This window comes from Saccoglossus kowalevskii, chromosome 17 (genome assembly GCF_978046115.1).
Source record: "Saccoglossus kowalevskii chromosome 17, keSacKowa6.1, whole genome shotgun sequence".
Lineage (NCBI taxonomy): Eukaryota > Metazoa > Hemichordata > Enteropneusta > Harrimaniidae > Saccoglossus > Saccoglossus kowalevskii.
Window position 1 is genome coordinate 17,257,667 of NC_140657.1, and position 18,424 is coordinate 17,276,090.

General features: G+C 34.3%; 1 protein-coding gene across 3 annotated transcripts; it reads right to left on the minus strand.

Annotated features, from left to right (window-relative positions):
- Positions 1-1,469: 1,469 nt before the first annotated feature.
- Positions 1,470-18,415, minus strand: LOC100366442 (outer dense fiber protein 2-like). 3 transcript variants are annotated; one of them, XM_002731924.4, is made up of 18 exons: positions 18,278-18,415; positions 17,568-17,754; positions 16,619-16,735; positions 14,588-14,749; positions 13,865-14,052; positions 13,115-13,244; positions 12,601-12,732; positions 11,937-12,200; positions 11,169-11,284; positions 10,709-10,888; positions 10,129-10,264; positions 9,684-9,794; positions 6,482-6,586; positions 5,913-6,071; positions 5,621-5,721; positions 4,984-5,065; positions 4,115-4,321; positions 1,470-3,979 (listed from the first exon to the last, which is right to left on the minus strand). In XM_002731924.4, the coding sequence occupies exons 2-18, from the start codon at positions 17,697-17,699 to the stop codon at positions 3,803-3,805; spliced, it is 2,499 nt and encodes an 832-aa protein (XP_002731970.2). In that variant the 5' UTR covers positions 17,700-17,754; positions 18,278-18,415; the 3' UTR covers positions 1,470-3,802. The 3 variants fall into 3 exon arrangements, with proteins under 3 accessions (XP_002731970.2, XP_077862935.2, XP_077862936.2); XM_078006809.2 differs by lacking the exon at positions 18,278-18,415 and adding an exon at positions 18,104-18,179; XM_078006810.2 differs by lacking the exon at positions 5,913-6,071.
- Positions 18,416-18,424: the final 9 nt, after the last annotated feature.

Here is an 18,424-nt window from a genome sequence, read left to right on the forward strand (position 1 = left end):
CAGTGGACTTTATTTGCAAAATGTGGGTCAACATTTCCTGAGAACTGCGACCGTCTCAAACCTGGACTTGTCTCCCGGCAGCGAGACTATGTGTAAACAAGGCATATACTTTATTGCACTACGGATAGTCGCACTAATGTCTCCTTGCCTCCTAACAACACCGTATAAAAGTATTAACACAAATGGTATCGTAAAACACTAGTAACACTTGACATGTCAAACATGCCGACGCATGCGCAGTTGAAGATGTAAGCTTCAACATCTTGACAATTTAGAGACTGCGGTGTGTAACCAACCACCCCTCAATAATGTAACCAACCACCCCTCAATAATGTTGGTTTCAACGAAAATCTCCTACGGGTGCCACATATTGCCATGTTTTCGGGGTAACTTGTTGACTTGATTCGTCTGAGATAACCCTACACCCCACTCCCGCCAAAATCGCATGGGTAATCTTGGGTATTATAGATGTCCATCCAGTACGAAATATTGAAAAAAAAACTGTCTGAAAACATTCAACAATAGGCATTTTTGGAACTATTTTATAGTCTCATAGTTAAAAAACAAGAAAATCTGCTGATACGTTTTAATGGTTGCCAACTATCTTATATGGGCATTTATGTTTCCCAAGAATAAACATTCCAATGAAATCAGCATAAACTATTGTTGGACAACACACTTTATTGTAAGTGAATCGATTAATGAAATGCTGATTGCAGCATGGATATTGTTTTGATATGATTTAGTCAATAAAAATACCTTTTTTAGTCACTTGAGAGCATGACTGCAAGTGTAACATACAGTTGTTTGTTGTGTATGTGCACTAAATGGTTTAATGCACAGAGCAGTGGATGCCACGCCACGAATATAAAACCCAATTACACATAATAACACGCGTTGTATTTGTCATATGGAACCTATGGGTTTAATGCTTAAACGGCATTTAATTTTAGAAACCACGACAAAGATGTAACTCGTTCAATTAACAGTTAACAGAACGTCGAGTTACGGGCAACATAGAGTTGCTGTAGGTTGGCCGTAAATCGGTAATTAATTAAAATTCAGTTTACTAAATTTGAACTTTAAACAAAACAACACATCTATGTTGCCTGTAATTTGAAGTTCGGTTAACTGTTAATTGAACGTGGTTTCTAAAATGTGGGCGTGGTCATTTTTTTAAAATTCCGTGTTTTTGTAACTCGATGTTCGTAAATCGAACAATTCAGCATCTCCTTCCATGGCAAGTTAACAATGACTTTTAGATCTAATTGTTATTAATTTGTCCCAAATTACTACCATGGGCGAAATAGGCAACAGAAACTATCAGATTTAATGGATTAATACTAAGTAATAAATATAATGGTTTCTAATTTATCGAATAGACACTCATATAAAAGTGTACCATCAATTTCTAGTTTTAAATACATTATCTGATATTGAAACTAATAATTTCACACCTTCATGAAAAATTCAGTGTTCTGTGATTGTTTTATTTCTGTCCTTGCACTAGTACAATATAAAAAATACGCTGACAATAGAATACATAATCAGAGAAGCACCATACCACACAACTTTTAACTCTAGTATAATACAGGAATATGACAATATCAATTAGGAAGCATATGTATGTATATTAAGGGCAATTTTAAATCACCACTATCAGAATTAGAGGTTTCTATGACGACATAGCTTTACATTACCACACGATAATATAAACCTCTATTCGTAAGTAAATTGATTTCAACAAAAAGCCCAAACATTTATTTATTTAAATTTGTTAATTCTGATGGTGGTGATTTATAACATTAATGAATCTCTCATAGTATCATATTGCGTTCCCTCAGAAACTAACTTGCCGCAGATCTTTCTTCTCATCCAATACGGCACTATTGGGGATTCATTATTGTTTAAATACATCCGAGCCATTCAGTAAAAAAACATCATCCAAATGAAACAATATATTACAACAATTCAGTGTCATGAATTACATGTACTAGTACATCATTGGCCCTACTTTTTTGTATATATAATATTGGCCAAACTAAATGTTTCAAAGGAGCTAAGACAAAAATAATGTTCAGGAAAGTGTATAAATATTTCAGTTTATTTTCTTTTTATCAAGGTGACAGTAAGTTTAATTTTGTTGAGTGTGTGTGTGCTATGTAACCAGCTTTGAATTGTTGTTGAACCTATCATGGATTGCTAGTTTCTGAAGATGTCAGAATGGAAGACTATTATATGTGAAATCAAAAAGTGACTAATATATTCAAATTGACCTGTATCACATGATGAAAGTAAAACAAAAGGTGAACACACACACACACACACAAACGTGACAAGGCCCACTGTGGTGGCACAGGATTTCACTAACCGACAGTGTTGGGCATATATACACACACCATTCAATTCAGGAACCAACAAATGGGAAAACAATGTACTGACATGAAATTTATTCTATTAGAAGCACATATGCTTACGTAAATTACAGAAGTGTTTCCATGGTCAAATAAGTAATATTTTAATAATCCAGTATACAGTTAATGCATTTTTTATTTACATGCACTTCTATTGGAGATGCACTTCTAATAGAGCAAATAAGTAAATTTAGTATGTAGAATTTGGAGTACTGTCTTACATAAACAGATATCATTAAGTATATATAACAATACCACAAATAGAAATAAAAAAAGAAATAAAACTTTACGTAACTTACTGTGAGAATACAAAGAGTAACTTACAAATTGATTACAATAACAACATTAAATCTTCACTTTACAATAACACATTCAATGATAGACAAAAAAATAAAATATTTTAAACAATTAAAAAAAATCTTGAAGCACCTTACACACTAAGAAATAAACAAATATTCCTGTTTTGTTTTTTTTGGTTTTAAATTAAAAGAATGAAATAAAATTGATTGACAGTACAAATTTGTTGACATGAAACAAAGTGCTGGGCTCATACTAAATGATATGCATACCATCAACCCCTCTACTGATTTTCACATACAACTTTGAGTAAATCTCAGTTTGATTATAACCTACCTATATTTGGCTCGGATTTTGTTGGTTATACATGTATTTAAAAATTGAATTAAAAATATTGCAGTAAAAAGAATGATGCATTAAAAATAAAATTCATAAAGTTCAGCTGAGACATTTTTTGTGGTACATAGACAAAATAAATTTGCATTAAAACATCAATCACTAGAAAATTCAACTACCAAATTTGGACTATAAACGGTGGGAGATGTACATCACCTTAAACGACAACTACAATGTAACTACCTATGCAAATTGCTTTCATGTCTCAGCAATCCATCAGCATGTCATCTAAGGTGGAATTGCCAGTTTTGCATTGGTCAGATATAGATAAAGACTGTATACTGGTGGTCATATATCTCCAAATCGTATATCTAAATTAGATTTTAATCAGACTTTTCACAACTCCTATTAAGAATATTTGCTAAAGGGTAGCAATCACTAGATTAAATTAAATTTCCGTTTAAAATGAAAAAAAATTCTTTAAAAAAAACAAAAAATCCTCATGCAGAAAATAAATTCAATGTGTTTGATAATGCACAATATTTCAGAAACTGTAGAATGAAATAAACAACCCGCATCTGTTTCATTCGTTCGAGACATTTGCCATACAAGCTTAGAATACAAAAGTCTAAAATTTACAGCAAGGACTACACAAAACCTTCAAAATAGTAAAACAATTACATGCACACAACAAATGATGAAATGAAACGAAAAAGTTTATTTATATTATTTATTTAAGTCAGCTGTTTGTTTTTTCAAAGTATGGTGGAGCGATCCCTGAGTGGGGATGATGTAATGGATGTATCCCCGAAAACATTGGAGTACGAACTCTTCAAGAACTGTACGTAGTTCTGCATACTACGGTTGGTACTGTGTGCCTGTTCTAGTCTGTCTTTTAAGTCATATAGCCGCGAGTTGAATCTCCTCTCAGCCTGTAATAAAATAAAACATCCTGTGAGTCAATTAACATGCTGTCACACCCGTAATTTGGAATGACCCTATTGTCGCTCACTTTCAGGTCAGTCCATTTATACAAATATAGGGGTGGAAAGGAAATGAATACTCACATCTTCTTTTCCTCTCTTGGCTTGGGATACTTCTGCTTTGACTCGAGATAGTTGTGATTCCAATTCTAGTATTCTTGATTGGTTGTTGCGGTCTTTAGCAGATTGTTTTTCTTTACTCTGTTCTTCAATTCTGCGTGAATCGGCAATAGCCTGTTCTAATTGTCGAGACAAACTGGCAACTTCACGAGTCTTTTCTTCCAAGCGAATCTAATAAAACCCAAAATAAAAAAATGTTCAAGTGTTCGTAATTTTTACAACATTCAAATCCATCTGACTGTATTGAAATAAACATGTTACAGTTTTCTTGGTGTTAGTTTAGTGTCAATTAGGTGATGTGACCAGGACATATGGTAATTTATTTGAAGCAAATCAAATTAGGCAGAGGGTTTTCAACCTGACTATTCACATAGTTCATCTGGATGACTGAAACGCACGGTTTTTATCGAGCCGTACACACGATGCGAAGAAAAAGAACCTGAAGTGATTAAGGAGGCAATATGGCGTTGCCTCATTACCTCGGTCACATGGTTTGTGAGGTGAAGGAAAACATGAGGTCATGGGGCTTCCCCTGACCTAGATTTCTCTCTCTGTCATTGGCTGAATCGGAGATTAATGCCTACAGTTCAAAATAGTCATTTTGACTGACCGGAGTCTATGGTGGGTAATTGAATGCAGTGAATATAAATATTTCTAATACTTTAACGTTTTAACCACAATATATGGCATCGAATTGTATAATTCAAGCTTCACTTTTTTGATGATCAGAAGTTAGACGACTTTATCTCATTTTGAATTCAGAAAAGCCGAGCACCCTCAACATATCCACTGTGTGCAGCACAAATTGCTGGGAAATGAACCGAATAGCATACCTGGTGTTGGTGTACAGTCTCTTCTCTTTTTGCTACAATAATGTGTAGTTCTCTATTCTGTTCATCTGAGGCCTGTATTTTTCTATTGAATCATAATCAGAGATTATATTTTAGTATTTAATAAATGATAATTGACATTCCTGTTAAGTGAAGATATTATGAAATATTTTATGACAACGTATATTACATCATTCCTGTTAGTTTCACCCTTTTGTGACAGAGCACTTCTATATATTAAGTATACTGTGAAATACTTAGCTGGAATTAATTTTCGCTGAAAAGACTTTTTAGGTGTTTTGTATGGATTTTATTTTTATTGAATTATTCCTTCAGCGAAAATTAATTCCAAGCATAAATATTTTACAGTATATGGTAAAAGCAACGTTCACATTGACCACTGTCACCTGAAGTAAAATCGTTCAAAAACATAATCTTCGTTGATAGTTGACTAAACATCATATGATATCAATGTGTTAGATGTCCATAAAAGCACGTTGGCACTTAAGGACACAACGCATAGAATAGGTGTATTAGTATAATTGAATGTTGAAATTTGTTCGTGTCATATAACAACATGTTGTATCACTGTGCAGTGTACTAACTTGAGGTAAATATCCATATATGGTAGGTAACATACCTTTCTAGGGCATCTACTCTTGACTGCATGGTCCGGGCTTCATCCTGAGATGAGTGCCATTTCTCTCGTAGATTCTCAAGCTGGTCAGTTTGGTGTTCAACCTAGCATAATGAAATTCATATAATCAGTACTGAATGAAAACTTGTTTCAGAATTTTATGGCAGTCATGAAGACTTCCAAAAAGTCGCTGACACTCATGTCATAAAATTTGAGCAAAATTTTAACCCAGTGAATAATTATCTCCTTTATTTTTTTTGCAAAGCTTTTTTGTTTTATATACAGTAGTACACACCTTGACTGAGAGATCAGAGATAAGCTTAGTTTGTTCAGCGTGTCTCTTTTCATATGTCATCAGCTTTTCATTAGATTCATGTAGCTGTAACTCAGAAGTACGTAGCATGTCAGGTAACGGCTCCAGTTCCATCAATCTCTGCTGCAATCTATTTCTCACCTGCAGATAGGGGGAATTAAGTTTAGAAATTCTATGTGGCATTTTGTATGCAGGGTTTATTTCACTCAACTTCGCTAATTTTTGTAGACTGTACTGTGAAAACGAGAAACATTCACTGGGTTAAATTTTAGCAGATTTGATTTGATGCAGGCATGTTCAGGTTTTAAATTTTCTGGTTTTGAAAGGAAACAATGCATTCTAAATTTAAATGGTCTGGGGCTTTGACATCGTGCATTTAGCAATCAGTGAATCAAGCAAAAGCAAATATAGTCATGACAAATTAAATACCAGTGACAGTCGCTTTGACAGTATGCACTATCAGTTTGCAGTGTTTTCTGAAACCAATCTGCATATATCAGTCTGCCTTTGCGCTTCAATTGTGTGTTTATGTGTGCAATGATAGTGTTTACCTTTTCTAGTTCTCTTTGGCCATCTTCTTGTAGTCTGTCTGTTTGTTTTTCCTGTGACTGTAGCTTATACGAGACCTCATCGGCTTCTCTCTGTGACCGGGTCATCTGAGTAAAAGAAGAATAAAACAATTATCAACAGTTTGCAATAAACAGAATATGAATGAATGCTTCTTTACAACAACAACACAATCAATCAGGTATTTAGCCAGCCACCTGTCCACACATCATTTTAGCCAGCCACCTGTCATTTTAGACAGCCACAAAATAAGATTTGACAGGCTAAATTTCTAGAAACCTGTCAACTTTTTATTGAAAATTTCTTTTTTTTTTTACAGAATACAAATGTAGCTATAAAAAAATCAACGAAAAAAACTGATAAACTATTGTGAATACAGACCAGCAACTATTATCGTGCATTTTAGTATAAATTTGACAGGCATTTTCTGGCTATAACGCTGCAATCAATATTGAAATTGAAACAAAGAGCATTCTCATCATAACACACAACTACCAACGACATCACCTTACAAAAACAGGATCAAAATTACCACATTTTAACACTATAGAGTAAAAGGGAACTTGAAATAAATAAAGGTAATTAATTGGGGGCAATAAGAATTTCAGGTGCCTTTATAGAAAAGCTGAATTATTTATGAAAATAAAACCAGACGTTCTTGTTTAAAGGGATGATTTTTCAACATAATATAATTTGAAGATGGAAATAAACATTTTGGCCTTCATACATGTATTTGATCAAAACAGTACCAAAAAGACGGTGACTATATGGTCAGAAGACACTTGTTAAGTGTAACAGGACTGCCCAACAGAGACCTCTACGGGCAGGTGGTCACTAACACCAGTTTGAGATAATTATTTATAGATAAATATAAGTATGGTATTTTTAATATTCATATATTCAAACAAGGGTTGATATATGTCTACAATTACAATGTACAAATAGTGGCAAACTATTGGTTGTGGTATTTCTAAAACTAGAGCGCTATTTAGTGACAAATAGGTTGAAGTCTTCGCAAATCACCAGCATCACCTCATATTGAAGAATATAATGTTGACATAAAATATTCTGGGCAGCATGCAGTTGAGTAATAGTGCTATGGTTGTGTTAATACTACTTAGTGTGGAACATGGGTGCAGTAACAGTGCTACATGCATTGTTGAGCTAATACTACTTTATAATGCTGGAAAAGAAAAAGATGGAGCACAGAAGAAAGTGATTTTATAAAGTGCAAGCTGGAATCCTGTTGAATGAACACCAAGATTCTAGTCTAGGATAGAAGTTACTTAATTAATAAAATAAATGAGACCTTTTGATATGATGCATAATGGTGTGATGAAAAGCCAGGCGATGAAGGATAAGTCTGTCCAAGAAAAAGAAAAAAGCTGTACAATGTAGATAAACAGGGGTTAAAAAACAGAAAAAAAGTTGACTTTATTGGACAGAATACTGCAACAGCCTTACACTCTGACATCACCAAAAAAAAAAAAAATTGGAGTCCCTTATCCACTCTAGTCAATTTTTTCCGTACATGTCTTGATTTTATAAGAATTTTCTTTTGACATCCATTACTGTAAACAATGTTTATTTCAATTTCTGCAACTTCATATTTTTACTGGTAGGACCAATGCTACAAAATTTCATGAATTTCACTCATGAAATTAAACAGTTTACAATTTACATATTGTGCTCACGTCATGATGCTAATGAACAAATGATCATTGCCTCTCTATCTCCTCCTACACCTCACATCAGTATGGTACATGTACAGTATGATTTCTGTGATAGACAAGACTATAGTCCTAAGAGGGAGTGAAGCTATAATAATCACAGGAAATAACTTCAAACACCACAACATAATACAAAATGTGCTATGTAGTAGGGCAGCAAAGCCAACAGCCACAGATGTATATGCAGAAAGATCATTAGTGAAATAATATACAGACACCAACAATCAACAATCTTTAATACACCACAACATATATTGAAGCCATATCAAGACCAAGACTACAATTGCCAATTTGTTTGATATGTATATTCAGTAATATGCAGCCATGAAGAATGTAGTTTTGTGTTATTAAGGCCATAGATGACATACAGTATGCATGTGACAACACCAAGCTACCAAGCATTACAGTATTTTATTTACTCTATTAGAAGCGCATCACCAACACAAGGGAACATGAACCAAAAACTACATGTATTGTTATACATGCCATGTGACTTATTTTGCCCAGACACACGACTGTCTGGAAATGAAGCTCAGCTTATGTTTATTATACCGGTACTTGCAATATGAGATGTCATTCTCCATGGTGGATGAATGCTCTCATTGACAACCTAACATTGATGCATATACAAATGAGCTGATGAGGGTACACGACTTTCACATAGATGATATGATACTACATATAGCTGCCACATGCTATGCAGTATACAAATCTTACTAACAAGAAATTTGCTGAGAATAGTAGGGGTAGTGAGTCAATCTTTAAGATACAAGATACATGTAGCTGCAAATACAAAGCAGGGAACGAATGGAAGTCACATACCACAAGTCTTGCCAAGTGTGCTGGTGAAACCTAATCAATCAAGATTAAGCATGTAATTGAGAAGAAAGAGAATGGAGAAGAACAATGAAAATTAGTTTTGTCGCTTGAAGATGAAATTAGTTGGGTTATTTAAATGCTACTGTGGAATACTTTATTTTAGCTTGAATTAATTTTCGCTGAAAAGACTTTTTTGGTGTTTCGCATGGGATTTATTTTCACTGATTTTTGACGAGTTAAATGTAAAATATAGGAAAAAAGTATATTCGCTGGATTTTATTTTCACTGAATCGTTCCTTCAGCGAAAATAGCAAAAATTAGCTAGTTCCAAGCGAAAATAGCAAAAATTAGTTAGTTCCAAGCGAAAATAGCAAAAATTAGCTAGTTCCAAGCGAAAATAAAGTATTTTACAGTATTTGTTTGTCCTTTACTGCATCAAAAAAGGACTCTTGCATGGACACTTATAATAATTTTTACTCAATGAAAAATTGACACATGTAAGTAAAAAAATAGCTACCGTAGTACTGATGTTGGTTGGGAAAAATGTAAACAAATGACGTCCCAGTGTGTCGGCATATACAATGTAGTACATATATACTCTCACACAACACTGTCTCACATAACCTCTGACCCTTACCTGTGTCTTGTATTCTGTAATCAGATTTTCATACTGCTGAATGCTGGATTTCAGTTCTCGGATTTCCGACTCACAACATAAAAGTTTTTCTTCCACATTGTTCAGAGAAGTCTGAAGAGAAATGTAAATAATGCTGCTTCAATATACAGTGCCCATGGGACATGCAAATATTTTGCACTAGCATTTTCAGTATTGATCAGAAACAGACAGGTGCTGAGTCATTTCTGTATAGTAACATATTCAAAATAATATTTTGGACAAGTTTCTAATCACCAGTGTAGAAAAATATCTGTCTAAACTGACCAAAGAAAGGGACTTAGAATATTGGTGGGTTCAGGGAGTCCAAGTCGTGGAGTCCTAGACTAGGAAATACAACTGGTTAAGATAGAATTTGTGTTTTTGAATGTGAAAAAGACTGAGTTGCAATGAAATGATTCTTCCCCACCTTCAGTCTTTCATTGTCCATCTTTAGACTTGATACTTCAGTGCTCTTAGATTGTAGTTTAGAGTTTAATGTGTCACTATTAATTCTATTACTCTGCTGTAAATCGCGGATTTCTAATTCCATGTCTTCAATTCGACTAAAAAGAACAATTAAAAATTAAGTTAATTATAAAACTTGTATGAGACATGAAAAACTGAAACAAGGTAAAAGTGAAAAGAAATATAATATATTCATCCTACCATATTAGGAAACGCAAATTCCAAATATGGAACGATTACGCATGTAAGCGTCCTCTATTAATAAAAAACAAACATGGCTGCCCCCACCCCCACACAAAGAAGTTCCCCAAATCTGTTCTACACGTTTTGGATTTCGGCAATCACCTGATGCATTTCTGGGAAGAAAAGATTTATAATAATAAGGTTATTACGAGGATACTGCAATGTATGCACTTAGACAGTAGGCAATTACATCAACCTCTGCTGCATGCCGGCTGATACTCCCGCTGTACTGTCTTCGTGCATACTTTGCAGTATCTTCGTAATAACATCATAATACGCAACAATGAAATTGAACACACCTAATGAGAGCTGAATTTTCTGCTTCTAGCTGCGCCTTTTCTTTGATCACTTTCTGCCCCCTAGCTTTCCACTGGTCTAAACTCATCTCAACTTCCGCAAGGTGAGTTTCGTTCTCCAACAATGTAGCGTTCATTTTCTCAACAGCATCTTCACTTCGGGTTGCTCTTTCTTTCTGAACTCTGATGAAGGAAAACATAAACACTCATTAACACTATTGTACCGGTATACCTTAAGCACTGTCTTTAACACTGTATTCGCACAGTGTTCTCTTCAAGAAAATACTCATTATAGTTGATTTCCATATAAAAATGTTACTTGTAAATTGATTCCTTTGTTATTTTGTGTCCAAAAAATCTAAGCATCATGGACAGAACAGTTGAAAGGCTTTGAGGATAAAACACTGGTGCAGCATATATTTAATTAAGTTCAAGATTGCTACATTTTTTTTTTTATTTTTACCTTGTGGCTTTTTTTAATGCTTCTTTATCAGCAGCAGATTTGTCTTTAGCTGCTTGTAACAGATTCTGCAGATGTTCATTGTCAATTTTTTCTTGTTCAAGCTGATTTTCCAAACCCTAAAATGAAGAAAACATTAAATATTATGAGGTTGTTACAAGAATATCACAATGTGTAGTAAAAGTCAATGTGATGCTGTACTGCCAGAGTGCTTATTTTGAGTATTCTAATGATAACATTTTTAACTGATTGCGGTCATACACACTGTAACTTGATTTGTGATATATAAACCAAACTGCATTGGCAATGAAAAGCATTTTATACAATGCATGTCTGTGGGAGCACTTGCATTCAGAGACTGAATCCTATTTCAGTCGCAAGTAAACAAAGAAAAGTGTTCAAATGTGATGCACATTTTCCAAATAAGGAAGACACCTTTAATAGATTTGTACATATTAATAAAACTTTTAAACATGTCTATGTTATTTATTTACTGATGACTACATTTTATTGTTTACACTGCCATATATATAAATACAGCGACCCCTTGCTAAGTCGCACCTCAATAAGTCGGAATTTTGGCTAAGTCGTGGGTAGTTGGATTGGTTTTTAACAATTCTATTCTATTCTATTCTATTCATACGGACCCTCGGTAAGTCGCGACGCCGATAAGTCACGGTTTTTGCTTGGATCCTGACATGCATGACTTAGCGAGGGATCACTGTATTAAAAATACCACAGAATTTGTAATATTTAGCATATATGACTTACTCGTAACTGAACAGCCATTCTATTGCAATCAGCTTCTCGTTTCCGCAGCTGGTTCTGTAAATGTGCACGAGTTCCTTCTAGAGAGGTATGCAACTCAGCCATACTTTTACACTGTTCACGCTCGGCACGCAGAGTGGCCGTCAGAGCATCTACCTCTTGATTTCTGTCTAGCATGTGATGTCTCAGTTTCTGATTGATGTTGTCTGATTCGGTGAGTTTTTTGAGGAGCACATCACGCTGTTCTTCTGTTCTTTCTCTTGCAGTCTAGTGAAATAAAAAAGTCTTGTAGTTAGTAATCTTACATTAGTAAAGTATTTTTTGTGAAATAAATACTATACACCTTTTAATTTTTGCAACTAGAAACTGTTGTGCTTTGGTGGCATTTATTTATGGAGGTGTTATATGACCACAGAGAATCAGCTACCAAATTTCATGATTTTGACTCACAAAAACTCTCGCAAAATTTAAAAAGTAGTTTCTTTGCTTTGATCTGTAGATAGATCTGTTGTAACCACAAACTTATGTGTTTGAATGAATTGGTTGCAAACAGAACTGAAAGAGGTGATCTGAAAGAATGACATTGCCTGAACCAATCAAGAGGGAAAGGCATATCGAAATACCAAGATCATTACTTCCTCTGTTAAGGATTCAAACCCATTCTTACCTCTCGACGGTGTTGGTCTCTCAGCAATCTCCTTAGCGTACGATTTGTAGTCTCAAAATCAGAAAGCTTCTCAAGTAGTAATTCTCGCTGCTTTGCCAGTATCTTAGAATCTGTAGATGACAGTCTTTTTTCCTATTGTGAATAGAAAGCAAGAACGGTTGTAAATGCCAGCGTATTTTCTTCACATACATGCATTGAAAGAGAAAAGATATTTCTATGCAATGTTAGGTGTATTAACATTTTCTCGCCCAAATTTGTCTGCACTTTTTTTTTTATATTCTTCAATATTTTTGTAAATGAAACCCTAACCAAAAAGATAAAATTTGAGTCAATTTCCAGTTTCTACTCAAAACATTTGGCTATTTTTGTCCCAATCTTTTGAAGGAAAGTGCACACTGTAAACAGAACTATCTTGTGAATTTGTGATGAAAAGAAGGAACTTGTGAATTTTGGAATTAGTGGATATTAAAGATATATTTACTAGCATTAACAATTATTGATTTTCAAATCTCACCTGTTTTATTCTGTACATAATGTCTCTCAGTGCTGAGACTTGTTTTGCAGCAGCATCACCGTCCATTTCAGCTTCCACAAGTTTTTTCATCAGTAATTCTCTTTCCGTATTTAAGAGGTCTGTTTCAGTCCTGAGAGTGTAAAAAAATGCTAATTAGCACCATGTTTGGCTATTTATCTACAGTAGATACTGGATAATAGTAACATTACTGGACTAGAATTAAATAATAGCTATTTAGCTACAGTTTGTACATATAGTTGTTGAATTAGATTTCCTGTGCATGTGATTGAGTGGCAACTAAATTAAGAAGACATTGTTTCATATGCTTTAATTTAGATACTAGTACCTGCTTTGTACATTTTCTATTTCTTACTTCCACACAAAACACATATTGTATGAGACGAGGGGATAAAATCTATAATACATCACTTTTGGTGCATGTGCATCAAAGTGTGGTACTCAAGACCCAATGAGGCAAGACCTACAATATGATATTACCGGTAGTGTAACTTCAAAATAAGTGACTGAATATTATAGCACCGTAAAATCTGTATTAGAAGCTGCATCTCTAATAGAAGTCGCACCCATTCTTTTTGAATAACTGAGAAGCAAAAATTTATTATTTCTCGTAAGTGTAGATGCTCTAATAGAAGCTGCATCCCTTCTGTTGCATTGTACCATTTTAATAGAAGCTGCGGCTTCTAATACAGATTTTACAGTATAATAAAGGGATGAGTTTGTGAAACATACCTGCTCGTGTCAACTTCATCTTTCAATCGTTCCACAGATCGGCGTAATAGTTTGTTTTCTCTCTCTTGTATACCAATTTCATCTTTAAAATCCAGTAATTCGTCTTCCTGATCTTCGATTACTCTACGCGATAGTTCCAATTCATCTTCGCTGCGTTCCATTCTTCTTTTTGTTTTTTCAAGATCTCTCTATAAATACATTGAGCAAGTTTATTGAACCACTATAATACACTATTGTGTATAATGTGCTGGATTTCCCATGATGGCCATTAAAGTAAGTTTTAATTACCATAGCTCATTTAAATATGTCAATGCTATTGAACGCAATGCGGATAATCAAATAAATGACTTGTTGTAAAATGCTGTAAATTTTGAGGGAGGCTTATATTCATACAGGGGTTTATACTCTGACAACTACGGTAATATTAGAGCAATCAGACTTGCTGTTTTCAACATTTTTTACCAAAAATGACAACAATATTCACCAAAATTAGAGAATTTAAGATATCAATATGAAATGAACAAATCTGAGAGAGGTCTACCCAAGGTACATACACACCAAGTATCAAAGCATTCAGACATGTAGTTTTCAAGAAGTATTCGAAAAAGTAAAAAGTTGACACAGACTACAACAGACGCTGGCAGACAATCACTCATATGATAAGCTCTGACTAAGTCGACAGTGGAGCTAAAAAGTCTAATGTAATGTGAAATAAGAGCTTACCTCTGACTTCAGAGACCCAACTTCTGTCATCAGACTGTCTATTTTCTTCTCGTATTGTAACATTCTTCTGTCTTCTTCTTCGTCCGATAAGTCCTCTCTCCTCAGTGTTGAATGGATGATGTCAGCGTCTAATGGGTTGATGTCTAACCTATGTGTAGCACCCTGTGGTAGGAAACACATCACACTTATTAACATTCAAAAACTCAATACAAAATCATGTGTAAAAATTAAGTGAAAACTACTACAATTTTGTATAACATAGATGAAAAGGGGTGTCAGGTAGCAACTCTTCGTCATTGAATGTAAGTGGGCAAGTTTCATTTTTTAGTATGTTTAAATTGCACATGGCAGAGTGTACATATTCTGTATTTTCTCTATAAGAAACAACTTTAATAAAAGCACATACTGTAAAATGACTAATATTCACTGGGTTTAATTTTCACTGATTTACCATTTCAGGCATATTCAGTGGGTTTTAAATTCACGGTTTTATCATTTAGGTAATGTGTTCTATGCTAAATTTTACATATTTACTGGGGTTTTAATTTAGCGTATTTTCCATTCAGCGAAATAAGCAAAATTTTAACCCAGTGAATAATTAAGCCGTTTACAGTATGTCACTACTGTAAAATACTTTATTTTAGCTGGAATTAATTTTGTTGAAAAATCATTTTGGCTGTTTTGTAGGTAGTTTAGTTTCACTGATTCTTCAGCAAATATAAAGTAATTTACAGTAATAAAGAAAATACAGTAGTACAGTTGGCCACAGTTTGGGACTACATGATATAGGGCTGTGTTACTATAATATTTTCCTATCATAATAGCAATTTGTTGTGCTATGACTGCTTAATCCAAGCCAAGGCGAACATGAACAACAATCCTATATAAATATATGTGTGTGAGTGAATAAATAATTGTCATCAGTGGTATTCAGCCAGGGTAAAGGTCACTCCCTTCCTTGGTGATAATCTTAAGTAGGATTTAGAGGGGCTTAATATGTAATGGGAGGAGGGAGGGTTATATTGGGACACCTACAGGTATGATGTATTAAAATCAAAAACTCATGAGTGACAAGGACATGGGAAAATATAAATTTGATTTCAACTGGCATTGCTGCAGAGAAACCTGTCTGAATAAGTACATAAATTAGGCCATGGAAGACAAAGAGTCATTGTATCAGTTAGAAACCCACAAAGTAAAACAGGCATTACAGTCGTACATAAAAACTGGTTTATATTCTACTTGTGAAAACAGTGTCTGTAACTAAAGGTTGGCACAGCTGTGACAGTCAGTGAACACAATTGTAATATTATATGGAGAGATTAAAAATATATCAGAATCAGATATAATACTATGCAGACATACAAGAAATCAACTGGTCTGGACCCTCCCCACCCCAAGTTAATTTTGCTGCATACACATGTAGATGGCTGATATTATTACAGAAAATAATGAAAAGATACATAACCTTACACGCTATGTCATTAGTTAACTCTGTGTTAACAATATAAAAGGGGGGGAAAAACAGTTGAGATCTACACTAAGATATGTACAGCATGAACGTACATGCAAACGTCATTCATTCAAGTGTAAACAGCACATTTTGCAATGTATTGTCACTGACTCCTGTCGCTGATAACAATGAACAGTTTAACTGTCATTTTCAAACACAATAGCTTGGTATGTGTATTACACCTACCACTGTCTAAAGTACCATACACACATACTACACAGCACTCCACCAGCGTCTCAAAATATTATCAGCTGATTAATTTGAACATGTAAAATAATTGCAAAAAATGTGTGGATACAAGTTGTTTGGAAATTACAATCTGGATAACAATCTCCATTCATGCCCTGGATGGCAGTTATTCTAATGAACCAGATACAAATGCTATTTATCTAAGCCATACCTGAATTTGGCTGACTGCCAGCGGTGTACCTGCCTTTTGTTGATAAGGTCTAACCCTTCCCTATTGTTACAACAAACCCATTCATGTCACCAATGCTGGCAATTTTTGAAATCCTTACCTGCCAAGAGAGTTTTTTCCCTCGAGTTGATCTGCCAGGTGCAGGAACCCACGGTTCTTTGGATCTGGAGTATCCAGAAAAGGTGTGGTGTCTCTGCCTAGATCTACACAAACGATCCTATCAAAAAGAAAACATACATAGTAATTGTCATCATACATATACACACAACAGAATTTGGCATGTACACATGTTGTACTGATTGCCCAAATAACGATCAACTGTCATTTTATCAGATATCAAGATAAATTTGTACAACTGAATGGAATATTTCAGAAATTCGAAGATCACTGCACAATGTTCATTTCCCAAATATATTTTGGTAAGCTTTTAACTTTTTGTGATGATTAGTCTTTCTGCTTGCTGCATGGGAAAAACTGACTCATTTATAGTGGTGGAAAGGGTTGATTCAACCATGCCATTGCCAAGTTGACACTGTACTTGTATATTTATATTAATTCATATATACATGATACAAGTGATTATTTACAGTAAATTACACATTACAACACAGGAATTCAAGATTAAGCCATGAAATATTGAAATGAAGTGGAACAGCTGTCAAAAAAAAAAACTGTCAGGAAGCCATAAAAATTCATACCAACAAAGAATGTCCTTTTGTCAGGTCAAGTCAGTGATTTTATAATAAAATATTTATAAGTTGAAAACATGGAATGTAGCAATTTTTAATTTAAATAACAACTATAAATTGATCACAAAACATGCTTGCATATAAACGAGCAGCATATAGGAAAACTATGAGCTTACAGTTTAATCTTATTTTAATTACATCTCCATGGCAACCAACTGTAAACTGACATTTTGGATTGCAATTTAGTGTTGTGTTAATGTTACTGCACCTTTTTTTTTTTTTTACAGGTCTACTGTTAAATATATGTTGTCCACCCAGAATGTTATCAACTTTTACAAGGTTTAATTTGAGTTGACTTACCTCGGCTGCCTTGGCTGCTGCAGACTTTTTTAGCACTCCCTTTTTAACGTGAACATGGACTGGTGTGTCTTGATCAACATGGACATGTAATGGAGGAGACGATGAACGAGCTCTCACCCTATCTACTGTCATTCTGTAGTTGTCTAAAATGAGCGATTTATTTTTTTGTAGATGCAAAAAGTTGAAACTGGAAAAAGAAAGCATGATAAACATCAGTTATATTTAATTCATTAAAAAATGTTCAGAAAAATGTATTGATTGATGTATTGAATAATTGAGACAACGAATTCTTTTGAATACATAATAAATAAAAAAAAATAAAAAAATCACAGATCTATTCCATCAATATAGTGATCAAAGATTTCTGAAATGGTTTCAAGCCAAGACTACTCAAATTCATTTGTCAAGAATATTTTGATTTTATAGTTTTAAAGTCTACTATCAAGCATATATATATATATCTGCAATCTGTTTAACCAAATCACAGTCAAATGACGATAATGTGTGACACGACGATGTGAAATAGCAGAGCATACACTTGTTTGCATACACCTGCCGAGATTCTTGTGCCGTAGTATTCCAGCAGAATTCTGGAATTCAATATGGCTGACGTATACAGATTGGCGTCTGATAAATCGACGAGGTTTTCTGACGGTTGTTACGAGAGTGGTCGCAAACAAACGTTACCTTTCGAAAAGATAGATACTTACGAGCAAACCCGCTGCACAATAAAGGGTATCAGTTGGTTATTGCAGCTAAATGCACTATAAATCTGGAAACGCCAACGAGCGAAATTGCAGTTGTTGATGTTTATTGAACTTCGAACATAACGCTGAACGGCAAACGTTGATTGGTTG

Coding starts and splice junctions, on each gene's coding strand:
- LOC100366442 (XM_002731924.4), bottom strand. CDS start 17,699: ATGACAGTAGATAGGGTGAGAGCTCGTTCATCGTCTCCTCCATTACAT. Junction 12,201..12,600: donor GAGACCAACACCGTCGAGAG/GTAAGAATGGGT, acceptor TTATTTCACTAG/ACTGCAAGAGAAAGAACAGA. Junction 11,285..11,936: donor GAATGGCTGTTCAGTTACGA/GTAAGTCATATA, acceptor TCTTCATTTTAG/GGTTTGGAAAATCAGCTTGA.